This window comes from Malurus melanocephalus, unplaced genomic scaffold (assembly GCF_030028575.1).
Source record: "Malurus melanocephalus ecotype Western Australia unplaced genomic scaffold, MMel_1.1 scaffold_277, whole genome shotgun sequence".
NCBI lineage: Eukaryota > Metazoa > Chordata > Aves > Passeriformes > Maluridae > Malurus > Malurus melanocephalus.
The window spans coordinates 706,627-726,812 of NW_026623509.1; the positions used below are offsets into that span (position 1 = coordinate 706,627).

At 42.0% G+C, this 20,186-nt stretch overlaps 2 protein-coding genes across 3 annotated transcripts in view; both read right to left on the minus strand.

The window, feature by feature from the left end:
• LOC130579476 (acrosin-like) overlaps nt 1–3,480 on the minus strand; it is a 5,305-nt gene extending 1,825 nt beyond the window's left edge. The window contains exons 1-5 of the mRNA XM_057376291.1: nt 2,280–3,480; nt 1,836–2,042; nt 1,260–1,525; nt 854–999; nt 7–389 (exon numbers count right to left, since the gene is read on the minus strand). Coding sequence (XP_057232274.1) covers nt 7–389; nt 854–999; nt 1,260–1,525; nt 1,836–2,042; nt 2,280–2,350 — 1,073 coding nt within the window. The 5' untranslated portion in view covers nt 2,351–3,480. The remainder of the gene's footprint in view (nt 1–6; nt 390–853; nt 1,000–1,259; nt 1,526–1,835; nt 2,043–2,279) is intronic.
• A 9,350-nt stretch (nt 3,481–12,830) lies between these two features.
• Nucleotides 12,831–20,186, minus strand: part of SLC10A7 (solute carrier family 10 member 7) — a 134,915-nt gene continuing 127,559 nt past the window's right edge. For both annotated transcript variants that reach the window (XM_057376317.1, XM_057376316.1), the window contains 2 exons: nt 16,296–16,441; nt 12,831–13,033 (listed from right to left, as the gene is read on the minus strand). In XM_057376317.1, coding sequence (XP_057232300.1) covers nt 12,989–13,033; nt 16,296–16,441 — 191 coding nt within the window. In that variant the 3' untranslated portion in view covers nt 12,831–12,988. The remainder of the gene's footprint in view (nt 13,034–16,295; nt 16,442–20,186) is intronic.

Genomic DNA, 20,186 nt, shown 5'->3' on the forward strand with positions numbered 1-20,186 from the left:
GTTGGCTGTGGCTTGTAAGTGGAAGGTGGTCTTGGCCATGGGTTATGAGTGGAAGGTGGTCTTGGCCATGGGYTATGAGTGGAAGGTGGTCTTGGCAATGGGTTATGAGTGGAAGGTGGTCTTGACCACGGCTTCTGAGCGGGCCATGCGGCGTTTGTCTGATGAGTCCAGGGTTGTGCAGCGGTTGTAAGATGAGCATATGCACGAGAAGCCTCTACTTGTGGAAGCAGTTCCATCTTGGCCAGGATCCAGTCATAGAAGTCCTTAACAGAAGTATATATTCCAGGCCGCTGTGCTCTGGCGCAGCCTCTTCCCCAGCTGGTCACTCCAACGACCCAGAAGGAGTCAGCGTTGTTGTCTTTGCACATGAGAGGACCACCGCTGTCACCCTGCARAGGGGCAGAGAGGATTAAGGTGGTTTTTGGTGGCCCCTGTCAGTATTTGGCTGCCTCTTCATTCACAGCCACTGCCAGAGCTGTATTCCTAGCAGAGCAAGGCTCTGCTCAGGTGCTGGAGCCTCCAGAAGCTTGGCTGGGAATGGGACGAGGCCKAGGAAGTCAGGCTCTCTCTCAGCTCTGCACAGTTATCTTAGATGTGCAGAGGACAGATGTTCCAGCCCCGGCATCTGGACCTCTGGGCTGCCAAGAGCACTAGCAGGGCTTTCTGGGCAGAGTGCCAGGCCCATGGGACAAGGGAGGACTGGGCAAGACCCTACACATGAGGAATGGGGGGGAAGCAGTGGTAGGGAGCCAGGGCTGGGAGAGTGATTGGCCAGGGAAAGCAGGCGCTGGGCTGTGTTGGGGTGGTGCTGCCTGCCCTGCTGGGGACTGAGGGGCTCATCMCACACTCTTACCTGGCAGGTGTCGATGCCACCCTCCGGGTAACCAGCACACAAGTTGTGAGGGTGGATGTCCCCTGCGTACCACTCAGTGCTGTTGCAAAGCTGAACATTGATGAGGTGGACCTTAGCCTCCTGCAGGATATCGCTTGACTTTTGAGCTGTGAACACGGAAAGGAATGAGGACCCAGCAGCTCACTGCCACTTCTCCCCTGTCTGGGGATGATCTCCTTTCCTAGGGCTTGGCTTTGCCTCTGCAAAGGCACTGCAACATTGTGACACAGTCCCTGGAGAGTTGGTGTGTCCTAGATGTCTGCCTTTAGGAAGAAGGCAGCCTGACTCTGGCTGTGGCCTCTGCTGTCAGGAAGCCCAACCCATCTTCCCCATGTGAAGAGCTTGCCCTCCATTTTTGGAAACTCACCTCTTGCAGTGGTGGCACCCCAGCCAGCGACGTAGCAAGTTTGCAGTCGTGCCACATCCAGCGTAGCATCAGGCACACAGACCAGCTGGATGTACTGGTTGCACTTGACAGGCTCGTTCAGTTCCAGCAAGGCGATGTCGTTGCTCTGGTCACGAGCACCRTATTCCTCGTGAACCACCACCCGCTTAATGAGGCGCACCTCGGCCCCAGGGCCCGGCTCAGTCAGCTGGGTGGCCCCGATCAGCACGCGCATGGCGCTGATGTTCCTGAAAGCACGTGGAGAGAGGGGTGAGACGGAGCAGAGCCTGGAGCTGTGGCAGCACAGCAGTGACCTTGCTTCTCAAGGCAGAGAGGAAAGCAGCACTATGGAGGCGGTGACTGCTCCAGTGTGCCTTAGGCTCTGGCAGTGTTAGCTGGAGGCTGCTAGGACAGTGGCACGTGCCCAGCCTTCTCCTGAGCAATCTCTCAGCCCAGGCATTGGGCACATGGCAAGGAGAGATGGGAGCAGCACATGGTGCTGCCATCAGGGCACCTGCCCATGTTGTGGGGATATCCCTGTTCCCTGCTCCTCCTTACCTGGGGTCGGCAAAGCAGTGGGCTGCTGTGAGGACCCACTGTACGCTGATGAGGGACCCTCCACACAGATGCCCCGTGCCCGCTACCGAGGGATCTTGGATGCTGACAAGCCAGGGCCAGGCCCCTGTCTCAGCATTCGTGCCACCCACGACGCGGGTCAGGCCTCGCTCATCGTCAGAAGTCAAGGGCCGAAGCCCACAGCTCCCTCTGCAAGCAGAAAGTAATTTCCACCCTGCACTATGGCTTGCTGCTGCCCCAGCAGAAACTCCCCACAAGGCATGCAGGGACAGSAGGCCAGGGAAGGCCTGGGCCTGTCCACAAGGAACTGCGGCTTCCCCGTGGGGTTCTGGAAGCTGTGGCTTGGCCACAGAGGACAAGTGGGCCCACTCCAGGGAAGGCCCCAAGTGCTGCCCAAGCTCCCTTGCAGAGCCCGGGGCCACTCACTCGCAGGTGTTCCACAKGGCCAGCACAGGCCTGCGCATGGCCAGCAGGACGAAGAAGCAGAGCAGCTGCATGGCTGCCAGTGGCTCGTGTCAGCTGTGAGAGTGAGAGCTCCGCACACCAGCGCAGCCACGGCCACAATGCCCGCAGCACGCACGGTGCCCTCGGCCCAGGGACTGATGTCACAGAGCGGCTGGTTCCGTGTTCCAGCCACTGCGGCCTCTGGCACAAGAAGCAACATGGAACCATAGAATAGTTTGGGTCAGAAGGGACCTTAACGATCACCCAGTTCCAACCCGGGCAGGGACACCTTACACCAGACCAGGCTGCTCAAAGCCCCATCCAACCTGGCCTTGGACATTTCCYGGGATGGGGCAGGCACAGCTACTCTGGGCAATCTGTGCCAGTGCCCTCGCCATCCCCATGGTCAAGAATTTCTTCCTCATATCTATCCTAAACCTGCCCTCTTTCAGTTTAAAGCCATTCCCCCTTGTCCTACTACTTCTTGCCCTCACAAGAAGTCCCCCTCCAGCTTTTTTGTAGGCACCTCTGCTTGTGGGATGAGGATGTGCAGGCCCTGGGGCACAGGGAAGCGCAGATGCCTTTGTCAGCAAGATGGATAATTTTGCTTTCTTTCTTTGAAATATGAATATTTGACTGACTTTTCCTATCATGCAGTACCTCGGTAAAAGTTTAATCATGTGTGTGTGCTATTTAGGCCGGAGCAACTAAAATAGAAGACACCTGCATCCCTGCTCTCTAGGATTACTCAGAGCTGCAGAGGGCTCTGAAGGACTATAAAGTGCTAAGTAGTGCCTACAAAGAACAAGGGACAGAGAAAATACTGATGAGAGCACGTGGTATAAAGAAGCATTGAGATATATCTGATAATATCTAGCTTTGCTTTCCATGCCAGCCTGTATATTTTGGAAACCTCCTGAAGATCCTTAACCRAAAACCAACCAACCGAACAAGCAAATGTCATCAAAATGGCATTTAAATATAAACTTGCTAACTGATACAGGTATACACAATTAATATGTCTATATACACACATTATTCCAGCCCCATAGTGCTTTAACCCTCCTTCTGTTTTCACACAGAGCAAGGAAAAGCACAAAGAAGAATGAGACATGAGAAAGAGGTGAAATCTGTATTTGCAAACCTAATCACATTTTTGGACACCTAAGTGTTTGAGCACTTTTTTTTTCAATCTTGCCAAAAGTGCCCCATTTTCAGAGAGCACCTGTCCTTCCAGGGTGTTTACCTGATGTGACAATGCCAGCTGAGCATCTGCCATCACTTCTTATTCTGGGAAATATAGGTCCCATATCTTTACACTTCTTTAGAATGTCAACCTCCTTCAAGGAGTTGGCAAAATGTTTGCATTTGCATTGGTTTTACTTATTGGAGTGGTTTTCCCATTCTTATGATCACCGTTTCTCAGTGAGAGGTTGAATTTCTGGTATACTAATATCCATCTATATAAAAATGTGGGCTCAGTAAATTTTAAAAGGGAGAGTCATTTAATCATTGATGAAGGTACAATATTCTGAGTAAATCTTAAAACCACCAGAGGTCACACATKTGTTTCTTCTTTCTCCTTTCCCTCTTCCAGCTTTTTGTTTTTTGTTTTTTTTTGGTTTTTTTTGGTGCCTGTGGGGCTGGATTTTTGATACTACAAGGTAGCTAAACTGCATAGATGGAAGAWACTGAAAAATAACCACATTCATTGTTCAAACAGTGCTAGTGATTCTAAATACATTTTTTTCCTGTGAATATTTGTGGTGTACCCAGAATATTAAATGATGCTGGTTTTCACAAGTTGGCAAATTTATAATGCATCATTTTAGTGACAAACAGGAGAAATTCAAAGTATGTGTTTTTTTGGTTGGGTTGGTTTTTTTTGGTTTTCTGGGTTTTTTTGTTTGGTTTTTTTTTTTCTTTTTTCTTTTTTTTAATTTTTTCCTGCTTTAAAATGGATACAGAAGTAAMACATTTGGAGAAATCTCATACAATGTTATTTGAATAATGCCAGCTAGAACCACAGCTTCTGCTGGCATAGAGGTCATCTAGAAAATTCTCTTTTTGGTGAAGATGCTGAGCAGCTGAATATCTGAATAGGATACATATCTCATGCTGATTTGAAATTTACCAGAGATATACAAACTTTGGATACATTGTTCCTGTCTTCTAATTTCATCCTCTGTATGTGGGTATAAACCTGAGTATCTATGACACATGGTAAGTACTTGAGACATGTTCCAACTCTAAATCAATTCCCAAAAAAACCCCAATACAAACCAAAACAAAAAAAATCCAATCAAACAAAAAAACCAAACCAAATCGAGAGTACTTAAAAACTAGCTGGAAGTGGGTGATCAGACTCTTCATTAATTAGGAAAAAATCAAGGAGATGATGGAGCATATGCTGCAGAAGCACCAGTGACTGCACCAAATGAGCTCAAATCAACAAAAAGCTAATTAATTAGGTAAACATAATAATTACCTACAATGTGTTCTTGAAAGGTAAGAGGAGGTACAACTTCCAGAACAGAGGGAAGTGAAACAGTGGAAGACACCRAAATATTTCAGGACCTGGTCTGGGCCTGGCCATGACAGACAGACAGACAGACACATGGACACAAATGGGTGTGAAGATGTTCAAATCCACTGTTGGCTCTGGCTTCTCAGGAGGCTTGGGGTGCTCCATAATACCAGGCAAGGATAAATAACTCAGAGTCATTCCTTAACACAAAGCAGTTACCCCCCAGTCTCCCCAGTGTGGTCAAGTTCCCTAGAAGCTAAGAATCCAAATTTACCAAGAATCCCTGCCCACCAGCTCTCTCATTTTCCAGCTGCAAAAAAATAAAAAAAATAATAAGGCCCAGGACAACCATCAGTCCAGATTTTTCACTTCAAGTCAAAGGACTTATTTGACTATTTTTAAAGGACAGCTATCATGTGCTTTTAAGCAATAATCTGCAGATGAGATGAATAGCACACTTAGGATCTACATGATTTATTTGGCAAAGCTATTAGTTCTTTCTGGAGCAAATTAATAATAATTCTCATCTGTTTATCAGTGGGAATTTAATGTAGGCTAAGAAGTCATTGAGAGTTTTCTTCAGATGGAAGTCTGTTCAAAACAGAACAGAAAAGATGAGTTTGAGAAAAATGCTTAATAAAGTCTTTAAATGAAAACTACTCAAGACTTGACTGTTAATCAAAAGAACATACTTACCTTACTCAACATCGCTGTACCAGAATCTGGCAGCAAGTTTTAAAAAGGAACCCTTTTCTCTTTCTTTACAGTCATAATTTCTAACAGCTRAATTATTTGCTATAAGTATTGTTTTCTTTCTGCTAATGTATTATGCTTCTGGGATTGTTCAGAGCAAATATTTTGTTACTAAGAGAAAAAACTCCTGAACTGGTGCTTCTGGGAGAAAAAAGCAAGCACATTCAAAGCCTCAGCTATTCAAAGAATATCACTGCGCCGTCTTAACAGGCTAAATTCTGTTTTATTTTCACTAGCATTAAAAAAGGGCAAAATTTCTCCCTAAAATTATTTTTTAAACATAGAAAGCTGCTGCTTGCACTGGGGCATATTTATGCGTATACCAAAATTCAAAATTCCTATTCAATTCAAATATAAAAATTCAAATGGGGTGAATTAGCAGAGGGAGTTTCCTGTTCAAAGCAGAGTTAGATAAGCAAAATACATTCCTAGAAATACGTGAAGTATCAAATAATAGAAGATAATGGTTTAATACACATCATGATGCATTGAAGAGTTTTTCTACCTGTACTAGGCACCTTATTTTAGAACAATACAAAAAAACCCTACTAAAAAATCCTCTGAAAAGCTGATACCCACAATATTTGAATTTTGTTGTTTTTTTTTTTTAAATGTCCTGATAGATACATAAAATGAGATTATTTGGGAATATCGATATGTAGCTGTGTGCTCTGTACAATTCCTTATGCACTTTACAGAGAGGTTAGCATTAGTGTTTCGTGTTACAAACAAACGTTACCTGATCACAACCATGATAAAAGTCAGGCTCCACTGACTGCAGCGCTTCTGTTCTGTTCCCTGACTCACACAAAATCTCATCTATCACAATCCCAATGTTTTTACACCTGGAGAGGCCAGAGAGGGAAGTTTGTGAGCACAGCATGGCACRGTACTGTGGGATTTGGCTCCGGCTCCACGAGAGATCCATGTGCGATGCTCACAGACAGCCGAGCTGGAAAGATACAGGCTTCTCACATTAACACTCTATGAGCTGCAGCAAACACAGTTACCATATTAGCTGGCTGAAATTGTGTCATACTCTTATTTTTAGCATGCCATTATGCCTCTGGGATGTATTTTATTTATCAAGGAATTTAATCTAAACAGATGTTGCAGCTGTTTTCTAAAAAAGGGCTATATGCAACTCGCTGGGAGGTACCTGAAAGACAATTTTGGCAAAGAGGCAGAGTGAATGTGTGAGGCAAATATGGTAGTCCTGAGCCACTACCTGACATTACAGTTAAATTTTTCAGAGAGCTAAAATAGACCCAGAAAATATTCTGTAATTTTTTATAAAGAAAAAATAGGGGTTCTCCCCAAATTRTTCTCACTTGAAGGAATATTATGAAACTGAAGAAGCGAGAATTTACGGGAGAACTTGGCAAAATATATCAACAGCAGTATGGGATTGCCCAAAGGACTGACAGTGACTCTAATGGATCCAGCAGTGAGCTTCAGTCTTGCATCAGGTGGGTGTTCCCTTCCAGGGGAGCTGTGAGTCCTAATGAAGAACACAAGAACAGTAATTTGCATGGGTTAAGTTGTTCACTGTCAGCACAAAAAGCTAAGTTCTGCTTCCCCAAGCATAATCTTGGAAAGCTGCCCTGGTTTCTTGGCTACAGGACAGGGTCTCTAAGAGAGCATGGARAGCAGATGAGAGTATCATCTCGGTGATGACACCATCAGGTTCAGTTAGGGACAGCTAACTGGGAGAAGTTAAAAAAAAAGGGAAAAAAGACATTTTATCACTTATTTCATCAAGCAGTGTTGACAAGAAGTGGCAAAACTACATAGTGAAGGCTCTGGGAAATAAAATAATTTTGTGACATGTTGGGTATGGGCTGTGCAGCAGACAAAGGACAGAAACAGGATAAGACTGCAGTCCCAATGCTAAGGAACAGAGGGAACAGAGAACTGAAAAAGCTTTTGTCAATAGGATTTCATACCCAATTATTGTCACAGGAGACTCAAATTTTATTTCCTGCATTTCTCCTGGCAAAAGGCCAGCTCTCACATGACCTCCMTAATTATTTTAATCCTATCAATGAAATTGTCTTTCCTTCAAGGAAGCTCAYTTCCATCCCTTTTAAGACAGCTGCTTTCCCTTAGTATTGGAACCATTTCATAAGAAAACTGACCATAAATAGTAATTTTTCTCCTACAGTGTTAAATCAGCATCAGCATTCTACCATCTGCAAGTCTTTGGTTTTGTGACTCTTATACTAGATGTAGCCCACCCACACAGGATGCCACTCAGAAGCTGTTTCCTTGTTCTTACCTGGGTGCAAATGGCTKTGCTGGGGGCAGTTTTGAAAGCAGGTGAAGAGTGGATGAGATGCACCAGCACGGGATCTTTAGGTGATGCACGATCTCTTTGTGTGCTGCAGCTGCTGGGTGTGGGCTGTCCCTTGGAGCACGGATCACAGTCACTTCCTAATCTCATGCCTGCTTCTGGTTGCAGGTAGCAACACAGTCAAAGTTCATTTGAACCTACCAGGCAGCCTAAGAAGTCACAGGTTATTTTGTTACTTAACAAATCCAGGTGCTCCTATCAGCTCAGCAGGGCTCTTTTCTGCATAATAATTCTAAAAGCCTTTGATTTACCTGCCTACCCTTCGCAAAACTGGGGCCTGAAAGATAGGTGGYGGGGAGCAAAGCCTGATTCAGCAGCAGCTATTGCTCATTTTTTTGTCACTCTATAGGTCACTGGCTGGCAGAAATCTCWGTGGAAATGCATGTAAAAATATTTTGCAAACTGATGAGAAAATTAAGTGGTGACTCATGCTCCCATCAGCTCCAGACTTGATTACTGCAATTTGATGGACTGAGAAGCTGATGCTCCACCGAGACTGCAATTTGCTCAGGGGAGCAGCTGAGAGGCCTCACTGGCATTAGCTGTTTCCAACACATCTCTCTTGTCCTTTTAATCACTAACAAATTTAATTTCACTTCTCACTGAAGATCTCCCTCTCCACCTTTCTGGCAAGAGAAACAATCCAGAGGCAGCTTTCATGACCTCTACTACAACTCTAGATGCCAGCATGAAGCAGACCTGCCAGGAGCAATGCCTGCAACCTGCATTTCCCAGCATTGCTTTCTCTAGTCCTGCCATCCTTGTCCATGCAATTCCAGAAGATTACTTACCACCCTGCAGGGTGCTTCCTGTTGAATGACAATTTTACAGGAACAGGACACATCAGCTTGGAGGAATTTAGGTCAAAATGCCTCCTYATAGAAGGTGCACTCTAATGATCACAGGTGACAACACGGTGGAAGCAAGAAAATGGCAAAGAGAAGACCACGTCCCTCTCCTGACATTGTTCTGACAGGATCCTGTAAGTTTTGTTCTGGCAGACTGGGGCTACCCCATGGAAATAGGGACAAAGGAGATTCCATTTTCAATATGTTRCAAAGGGCAGGCAATCAAATCTAAAGTAAAATACTCTTCATTTACTCTCATCGTGTGCTACATTATCCCCGAGCTTTGCTAGAACAATGGCAGGGCTCTTCAAACAGCTTCCCTGGGGAGACTGCTCTGCAGCTTAACWACCTTGCACTGGAGATGTGCAAGTGTAACCAAGGGCAGAATTTAGTCTCTTGTCTATTTAACGTGTTTGCAAGGGACTGCCTGTGTTCCTGGCACTTTATAATAATAGCAATATAAATGCATTTGGATTATAACCAAACGGAGAAACTATGATTTAGCCCTTTACTGTGTCGTAATTCCCAAATGCATCAGCATCTATTTAAGTGCAAAATAGTCTACAGTTTACAAATACAAACCTGCGATTGTCTGCTGTAAGGGTTCTGTAAGAGATTATGATTCAATACAAAACACAATTCAGTGTCTGAAATTTCATTTTTAATGGCAGAATAACATCAAAAAAGTAGCTCTTTCTCCATATGCAGTCTTGCAAAAAATGTATCCCAGGGACTTGGCCCTTTCTAGTAATTTCTACATATATAACTGCTCATCTCTTATGCACGTATGCACTCGCACATAAATCAATGTGCTTGCAGACAGACTATATTTCATCTTGCCTTCTAACCTCCCGCTGTCAAGATATTTCCACAGAAAAATGTACACAAATAAAACTAACAACTCCTTTTTCCCTGACTGCCAGAGTAATGTAGGGGACTACTGCTGTAAAACCAAGCTGCTGGATCACTCTCCTTCTGCTCTGTGAACAAGCACAAGTGTGCAGCTTCTGCTGAGATTGCCTTTCTACCACATAACCTGTTCACACAAATTAAAGGATCAACAAGAAAAAACACAACCACATCTTTGATTTTAACTACATCAAAAATTATTTATCTTGATAAGTTACTGGAGTAATCAAAAGATTTTCAATTTAGTGCACAAAAAGGGAAATAAAACGGTTGAGTAACTCACCACAAAGTGCTAATTCCCCTTACCTCTGAAGTGCTGTTTTATTTTTTGGGTGGGTTTTTTTTCCCCTCCGCTATCATTACATGGGAATACAGAGATGCAGAAATAAGAAATGTTGATGATCAAGAAAATCTTCATGTTGTAACATGGGCAAAATACTCATTTGCCATCAGTTTTGCCTGATTATGTTTAATATCAGTTAAATTTAAAGCCAGGAAGTTGAAAATATTCAGAACTGTTCTAACCCTTTACTGATAAACAGTTTAGGTTCAATGAATTAATTTTCAGTTGATGATAATTAGCAGTATTCTGAGGACTTTCTTTCCCCAAGTTCATAAGGTATTTCCAGACAGTTAATGGAATTTCTTTTTAAAGCAAACACCCACAAAAGAATAAAACAGATAACAGAGGTAAAAAATTGACCTATAGGATAAATAATTTTGTCTTGTATTCCTATTAACAAAATTGAATGCAAAACCATTCTGTTTATTAAAGACATATAACAAGTCTTAAAACAAACATCTTAACAGTCTTTAAACATAACAGAAATGATGTACACAATTAARTTTCATTAAGTATGGATTTAAAATAGGTATTTCAGTTAAGCTTGATAGTCCCTTAGACCAACACCTCCATCACTCATACACAATTCTTTAAACTGCACCAAAGCAATCAACAAGGACATTGTAAAGACTTTAACAAAACTACATCGTAAAACAGTTTGAAATATTCTTAAATGTGGAAAAAAAAACCCAAAAAACAAAGGATGTGTTCAGTGGAACCTAAGCAAGTCGTTGGAAGTACTGAAAGCCAAAGRTTCAGTACACAGAGGTAGCTCAGTAAGAATACTTGCAGTGTTCTGACTAYTTAGCATTGACACAACCACAGTCAGCTACTGTCTGCTTGAACTCTTCCTATGTATTTAAAAAAAGGGAACACTCTTTCTGGGCCTGTTGTCTTGCCTTAAAAACCAACAGAAAGAGTAAATGATTTCACTAGGATTGGGGTTAAGTCTTTATATATTCTGCARATTCAGGTTTATGGAAACAGAACAAAAAGAAACTGTCCTGAGTTTGGAAGCAGTCTCCTGCTGCAAGCAGGGCTTTTAAGCCCAGAGGAATTTTTTTCCCATATGGAACCAGTTACCACTTGGAATGCTTAAGGAAGTGGAACYTTGAATTTGGCTCAAGAACTACAGTTCTTTGCAGGCTGGGCTGTTGGTGGATTTGCCTGTGCTATCTAGGGACACAGGCAGTTGACAATGTCCCTCAGCCCTCTCGCCTGCTCAGCAGGGAGAACTTGATCCCCCCTCCAGGGAAGGAAAGAATTCAGCATGTGCCACCTCCTGTACCTTTGTCACATGGTCCTTTTATTGGTGATGCCAAATCTGAGCAAAGTGATGCTGTCAGCTCCCTGTGGTTTCTCATACAGACGGCAACAGGGAGTGGCCATCAGCTAAAGCACCGAGGATTGGTACCAGATTACTTTTTTCCTGTTGTTTACAGGACTGGAAGTAACAGATTAGGTAAACCAAGTACATTTGTCYTTCACTAAGGCAAAAGGATATGAATTTCACATGCCTATTGTCACACAAAAGATCTTCRGTGTGTATAAGGGCTTACAGCCTTATCAGAGCTCCGATAATTTATGTCTGCTAAAGACCCGCTCTGAGGTTTTGCTCTCAGCCACACCTTTAGCTGCAATGTTAACCACGACAMACACAGAAGATCTGCATTTATATTGATCCCACACTGACCTATTTCTTCCCTTATTTAATATTTTAATGCACAATTGCCAGCACAGTTTTTGCAGGTRGGCACAACCTCCAGTCTGGATTTCTGAAATTTTCATCTCCCAGACAAGATGCCGTGCTGGCTGCATGTTTAACTATATGCCTGCATTCCTTTCTCTTCAATGTCTAGAAATAGTATTTTGTATTCTTTTTTTTTTTACATAAGTTTATTAGAAAGAGTAATATTATTTAGTAATATTTTTTAAAAAAAGTTGTGACTGATTGTCAAACTAGCTAAGATAGTGTTTCTGTTACTATAAGGATCCTTTTAATTAGCCGAAAAAAAAAAAATTGTCAACTTTCTTGTCCTCACAAGCTATTATTCATTACCAATGCAGCAATAGAGAAAACATAGCTTGGCTTACTACAATAAAGGCTCTGTTTCAATATTAGCATCCTAAAGTCTCCGTGCAGGTCTCTGTGCATTGCACAGGAGAAAGAAAAAAAAAAAACCAAACCAAAAATTTGTGTTCTTCAGGGGTAAATTATAAAAAGATCTCCCAGCTGCAAACACAAATACTTCACACATAATCCAAGCACCAGACCATTTCTTTAAAGAAGCTTATGAGGCATTCAAGATATACAATGGCACAATATCATACAATGGAATTGAAAGATTTTTCTTGAGAAACCATTAACTTTGAAGGAATGTCTAGACAACTGTGTCAACAAATGCAAATAATTCATGCTTCTCAGCTTCTATCCATTGGATGGCCCCATGCTGAGTATACACAAACTCAGAAGAAAAAGGCATGTCACAGTCATATGACTAGGGAGTGTAACAGAGTCACACAGAAATTCAAGTCAATCTCAGAAAAAAACCCTCAGAAAGCTCTTCCCCAGGGTAAGCCAGCAGTGGGATAGGCTTCTGGTCATTTTGGCTAGTTTAAAACAGAGACTTGCAGCTGGTGCACCCTGACGTCAAAGCAGGGGCAATGGAAGAACCAGCTGTCAGTCACGACCATTCACTTGGTTAGAAAAATAAACTAAAGGACTCCAAAATACTGTACAACCTCTTGCAGCAACCAGCAAAGTGGCTTCTGAAAACAATGCTTTTGCCAAAAATGCATCTGTAAGGCACTTAACAGGTATCTTTTAATATATATATATATATATATAAAAATAAAATATGCACTGAAGCAACATTCACAAAACCCAGTTGTGTCAATTGTCCATGTGTACAGTATAGTACATATATACATTCACTGTGACACAGGCCATCTCCACAGTTATACCTTCACAGGTGCTTTGGGCTGCCTGGTTAACTTCAGTGCCTGTGAACAGGAAACAAAACAGTCACTTTTTTATATCTTTAAAAGGCAAAAAACAGCACAAGGTAAGGTTTTCATTTATAAGGGGCAACAAAATGCTGCGTGTACTCAGGGGAGGCTGAGAGAGGAGTCAGCGTGCAGCTGACAGGCTGTAGGTTCTGAGATGATTTTGTGATGATAGCCCATCACAACCTGCACTTACACAGAGAGCCTTAACAGAGCAACCACATGGCTACAGTGCCAGTGAAGGAAGCAAAAATGGGTCTCAGATGCCTCTTGGAAAGCAAATATTTGGACCCCACTCAAACCACTCRTGGCACAGACAGAAGAGCTTCCGACCCACTTAGGAAAAGACAGCAGAGATAATTTGTGCCAACACCTTTGTGTCCCCTGGCTTTCTTCCACATGGCTCAAAGCCTGCTCGGAGGATAATCACTGCTGCAGCGGTGGATGTCATGCACCTCTGATGTTTATACCTCCTTTTCCGAGAAAAGGTAAGAATAAGCCAAAGTCCATCAGTCCAGAGGTGATCTTATGCCAGGGGATACCTGACATCTTTGTAGCTCTACTGTTGCTGAGGAAGAAGGAAATCCAAACTTTTTTGATGGCAGGGTCCAGCTCTCTATTCCTCACAGGGCTGGCCAATTATGGTAGCTGAGCTATTTATTCAGTGTGTGACAGAAGTTCAGCTCAATGTTYCTGCTTCCAATTTGGCAAAAATGAGCCTCTCTAACTAAGGAGAGAAATGTGACAGGCTTAGAAGGTGCCGGGTTTTCAGCTGCTCCGGTACACCAGTGTGGTCACTGCAAAGGATGCTGGCTGTTAGTGTGCTCTGCAGCAAAAAAAGCTCAGTGCCTTCTTATGTAGGACAAATTAGCCCAGGTGAGAGGGGAATTAGAGAAATCAGCAAATTCCTGAATTTAGGAAGCTCCATTTTTCTGAAGCCTTTTGGGTGAAGAGCCCTCACAGACTGGCATTTGTCTGACTTTTTGTTTCCAGCAGGTYGGCTAAACAAGCAATTTTCACTCTGAGAGATGCCTGATGGGGCTTCTTATTGTAGGTATTAACCTTTAATATTGTACATTTAAAGCTTGTAAGCACTGCTTGAAAAATCACACCAGCACAAATGTAAACCCTTAAAAAAACCCCAAACCTTTAAAAATAAATGGGCTCTATTCCCCTCAGAAACACCAGCATTTAACTATTGTTAAATCCAGTCCTTTGAGATTAGTCTTTTGGATATTATTCAGCAAGAGACTTTGGAGAGAGAGACATCATTCTACATTTTGTTTGGGGAAACAATTTTTTAACTTTGTAGTTTGGCAGATTCTGCTGCCATATTTACAAAGTAGAAATACCTTAGTGTAGATGAACCTCTAAATATTTAAATTCAATTTCATACAACCCGATCACATGTACTATCATAATTAAGTAAGAATGTCACTGCAGTTGAGTACTGTGACTGGATAACCGTCTCCCCCTGCAAGAGAGATGCCAAAATGAAGCCAAGGTGTTTGTAGAAAATAAACATCAAGGGTGATGATGACATGTTTATTTTCAAAGCGGGAGACCATTATCCAGTCACAACATTCACTTCTATTATACTTATTGCAACTGTTCCAGACCCAACCTCATTGATTTTTTTCAAAGAGTAATTAAAATAACATTTGTGAATAATACAGAAGACCAACTGAAGAAACTGCTGCAACAGAACAACAATCCCCCAAAGTGGTTCTACAGTGGCATTACAGTCTGATTAGCACAGGAGGTTTATTTGATGCTTAATGAATAAGAAACTAGTGCTGGTGAACTGTAAATCTCTCCAGTACTGGTTGACTGTTCTGATGTTCTGTTTAAAGGCTGTTTTAACTTGCAGCAGCTGACAGCAGCCCCTAAAGGCCATTACTACCCTGAGAATCAGGGAGGTCTGGATGAGCTCCAGCCCCACTCCTGAGATGCTGAAGAGAAGTCAGCATTGCAGGGATTGTTCTGTCACTGGCAGCATTAACTTTAGGCTGTCTTTCATGCAGGAATAGCATGGAATTTTCTTCATACCACCCGTAAAGTCTCCTGATAATTTCTGATTAAAAGAAAAACCATGATTTTCAGACTGATGGATTCTCAGATTTTCATTTTCAGATACTCACACCAGTATATATTAASAAGGTCTGATTTCTGGACACAGTTCCTGAAAACTGAGAGTTTTCCTGCTTTTTACAGTTCAGGAAACAGATGAAAATCACTGTTTTGGGGAATTTTAGCATTCAAGATAGCACTCCACTTTAGTGGACTGAAGCTGTAAAATGACAGCTACTGGGTTTTGCTGAAAATTGAAAATAGGAGTGTTATCAATAAAATTTCTCYACTGGTAAGTGGAGAATGTAGGGTGCTGATGGAACTGGGCTTCCCACAGTAGGTCCCAAMCATCACCGAAAATGGCTGCCAAAGATTGCTTCAGTTGCTGCAGCTTCTTGATTTTTATTATCTCAGAACATCAAAAGACAGAATTAAAGTTGATTTCATGCACTAGCTTTTTGCAGAGTAGTTATTTCTGTTCTGAGAACCTAACTAAAACCACTGCAATTATTTTACATAGATCACAGAACGGCTGCCAGATGTCAATACCCTCAATTTGTACTGAAATAAGCATAATTTGAATCAGTGATGTTGATTCCAAACCCTCTAGGTTATAGTCTATAATCCTACAAGTTATCYCATGCCTTAATTTTGGTGTGATATGTGATGCCCCAGACTGCTGTAGACTTCTTGCTATTGTAAAAAGTGACCTAAGTAGGGGCAGAAAAAAAAAAAAAAAAAAAGTTTTCATCCTGCTTCAATCCAGTTCAGCAAGTGTCCTTATTTTACCTAATTTCCCCAGTTCCCATGTCAGCCAACACATCATTGTCACTTCTCCATAAAGGAGATCCAAAGCTGTGATTATTAGCCAGCTAATGGATGGAGACATTCCTATGGGGCATATTCTGAATTCATAATTTGRATGGATTTGTAATTTGAATTAACTGTAGAGGTTTAACTTCAAGCTTTGAACTTTTTCAGAGTCTTTTCAGTCCCCTTTTCAAGGAGGATAAAGTTCAGCACTTTTAATTTGATACTGCTGCGACTGGCACTGTCACAAAGGAAACAAACAGAAMAACCCCTACCATAGGATCACCAAGAAGGAACCCCATGAGTTTAGGACATGTGTTYGGGTATTTTTCCCCTCACAGCACACTTGCCATAATAAATCAAATCCAGCAATTCTTACCTTTTGCCTAGAAACCATCCAGGATTTTATTGTTGGTACCAACAGACTGCCAAGAAGGATCTGAGCAGGATGATAGATGAGCAAAGGGACGGAAATTAAGGACAGGTGCTCATAACCCGCAAATACTATCTTCAGCATGGGAATCCCTGCAGGCACAAAAACAGGAGACAGACTTTCACCTCAGACTCTGAGCTCCAGATAAAAGCAAAGCATTTTATGCTGCATTGACATTTCACAAAAAAAAAGAAAGAAAAAAAAAGAAATCAAAAAAATCCCCAAATGAAAATTCAGACATTTTAGAAATTTATAAATCCAAGCCCAACCAGAAAGAACATGAAAACAAAGAATGCATGGCAGAGAAAGTTCTGCAGCAGAATGGGAGGAGTAGGGAATGCTGTAAGAGATCTTTTTTATTTATGCTAATATTATAGTAAATAAAAACTGCTGCTGAAGACTTGAAATACAGTACATTCTGCTATAGCATGACTGTTCAGTTGCTGAGCACAGTTCTGTACTCTTTATTTACTACTTCCTCCCACTGGCTGTTTTGTGTTCACCTGACTGTCCTAATCCAACCTGCCCAACTCCTGCTTGTACCCTTTGCAACCTTTCTTCAGTCTGTTCTCCACTGGGGAAAGGTCATGTTCTCCTTGTACACTCCCTCCAGCTGGGGAGCACCCAAATGAGAGCCTTCCCTGCTTTGACAGATCCATGAGACAGAAGAATTTTAGTCAGCTGGGTGAGCAATACGAAGAGTTATGCAGCAGCTGGAGAACAGAAGTTGTTAGATGCTGGAAGAAATGAGTGCTAAGACCTAGCAGTGTGCCATTTTACGAAGAGCTGGAATTTGCAATCAACAGAACTAATTCTATTGGACATCTCCATTCACGATCTTCCTGCTTGATGATGTGATACGTAATATTAAGTTTCATTCAATGAAACCAATTATGCCTACTTTGAACATATTACTGTTCAAAATTATCTTGGTTGAAATCTTGGAACTTTGCTACCATGCTCCACAAAGTGCAGGTGTAGGCAAAACCTGCCACCAGCTCTGTCTTGCCTGACCAGATATTTGCACAGTYGCCAACAAGAGCAGCTGCAATTCCTCAGGAGCCGCCTGAGAATGCACCTTATTTTCTCTCTCATCTTAAATGTCATTCTAGGAATCTTCTGCTGGCATCAACCTTGCAGTGAAGCAGACTACACACAGTTTTCACAAAGCTCACCGGAGCATCTCATAGAATCACAGAGTGGTTTGGGCTCGGAGGGACCCTAAAGACCATCTTGTTCCAGCCCTTGCCATGGGAACATCTTCCACCAGAGCAGGTTGCTCCAATCTCCACCCAACCCGGCTCTGCCTTGTCTCCTTTGTCAGTAATGACAAAACACTGATTTTTGTGCCACATACCCTCCATTACCCCAGAAGCAGAAGTTTCAGATCAGCCAAAGCTCTCTTGTTTATGTAAAATTTTCTTTATGTCTTGGATAAACTCCCATTCTCAACACCATTTCTGGTTTCCCTTAACAAAGTCAACTCCTCTCTATATGAGCAAACATGTTATTTGTTGAATATTACAACTTTACCAGTGCCCCACTATTGCTGACATGTCTAGGCTTGCTGAAATCCTCATGATATTTCCACACCACCATTTCTTGTAATTATTTTTATTAGCTTCATCACATTACACCACTAAAAATCTCATCCTCATGCTAGTAGCCTTTACCTATGTGTATATTTCTAGGGACAGATGAAATCAAATAAAGAAAGGCTTGCATGCTTTATTGCAGTATTATTATTACCTTCAAAACAACATTATGGAACTATCATACAATTGCTTATTATTAACACTAATTTCTGGATCTTGGGAATAAATAGTATTTGGATAGAAATTAAATGGGCATTTGCATTATATTAAAGCATGTWATTTATCTCAAATGTCCATCACTCTTTTTTGTAAACAGATAAATGTTTTAGTGCCTGTTTCCAACTTGACCCTCATAGGTCCTCTTCTAGTTTCCAAGCACAGAAAAATACACTAGAATGCTAARCTATGAACATGCTACATTTCTGTTTGTAAGACAGTACCTGGTGTATTGGTAGTGCAATTTCATCCACAGATCCAAACACACTTTAGTAAGCTGAAGAGGACTCCTACAGAGAATCAGAAACACTACAATGACTAGCCTAAGATCACACAGGAAACTAATGGCTGAGATGTAAACAGAAAGGATCTAAAGTGATTGAGACATGCTTTAGATTACTGCACATTTTCTGAAAGAAAAGATAAGAAATCCCAGCCCAAAAGGTAAATTCTCTAGAGGAAAACTATTTCTGTAAACTAGGAAAAGAAAATTAAAGTTGTCAAATACAAGTACAAAATACTATAATTAGTGTGACAATATAATTAGATAACTGGATGCAAAGAGGTTCTTAATTCACAGCTTATTTAAATACATGTCACAACAATAGGTTCCTGGAAGCTACTAATGTGCAATTAAAGTTCCTGTTATTTACCAGGAAATGCTAACTGGTGAAAAGAAGAAATTATAATAATCTTTGCACGTAGAGGAAGAAAATGCATGCAATGGCAAAAAACCCCAAAAAAACCTTGTCTTTTTATGCACTTCCTGATCTTTATACTTCCATCTTTGCCAGTATGCAGCTCTCTCAGAAAATATTTCACGACAGGGATCCCCGTAGTGTAGTCACAAATGCTTGTGTAAGTAACATTACCACAAAGCTAAACCAAASAGCATGAGTTTTATTTATTTTTAAAAATGCCATCTAAACTTTTTAGTAGCATTACGTAGTAGCTGCAAGCAACCAGTATGACTGCTAGTGTTTTCCAAATATATAAAACTCATGTAAATATCTAATTAGGAAAAACATGCTCCAATAGTTACTTTGACCTCTTTTAAAATGAAACATAAAAACAACTATAATTTTCTCATATATATATATAAACACACTGGGGAAAAAAAGAAACCCTGAAAGCTCACTGCACAAACACCCATTCATATTTTGGTGGTTTATGCAGTTAAGGCTTCCAGCAACCTGGTTCAACTCTCTGCCAAAGACCCTCACTCACTACATATCATGAGACCTGACTAAAAAAGTTTTCTTCTGTGTTTTGGTGCCARCTTGGGCAGTCAGCTCCAAGTGGGGGTTTAACAAGCATCCCATCCTCCTCCAAAGAAAGGAGTGGGATGAGAAAGCAGCACACCACTAGACCAGGACCACAGAGAGCTGAAGCAGAAAGGAGGAAGAACAGAGATCATTCTACAGACATCCCTTTCGAAGAAGATCATYGGTATTCCCAACTTTTTACCCCAAATTTCCCTCTTCCCCTTAGTTTGGGTATGTTTCTCCTACCAGTGCCCCACTATGTTCTCATCTTCCTCCTCACTTTTCAGCTCTGGTATTCAAAAGCTCTTTTTCTGTTTGTAGTTCCTCCCTTCCTCCTTTTCCCTCCTYCACTCCCACACTTCAGCCTCCTTGGGTTTGCTTCCCAAGACCTTTGATTCTGCTCATTGTAGCTGTGTAAATTTTGGATGCTTCCACTAAAATCAGCTCCACTAAGGGCAGGGGACCCAACATCACAGTCCCACTGCAGCTGAGAGAACACATGCCTGTGACAGRGAGCACATTTCAGTTTTCTCCCTTTTTGTGTCCTCACTCAGCTCTTTTTTTCCACATAAAGCACTTTGCAAACCTGAGGAAAGCAAATAAAAGACTATTTATCCATGACCTCTAACAGCAGCAAGGAGGAGTGAGAGGACTGCTCTTACAGCCCAGAACAGGAAAGCCCTCTTTGCTCTCCATTGCTCCAGGGTATTCCAGTTTGGCTCCAAGGCTGCAGGCTAACAGCCCTGGCCAAAGGCCACTAT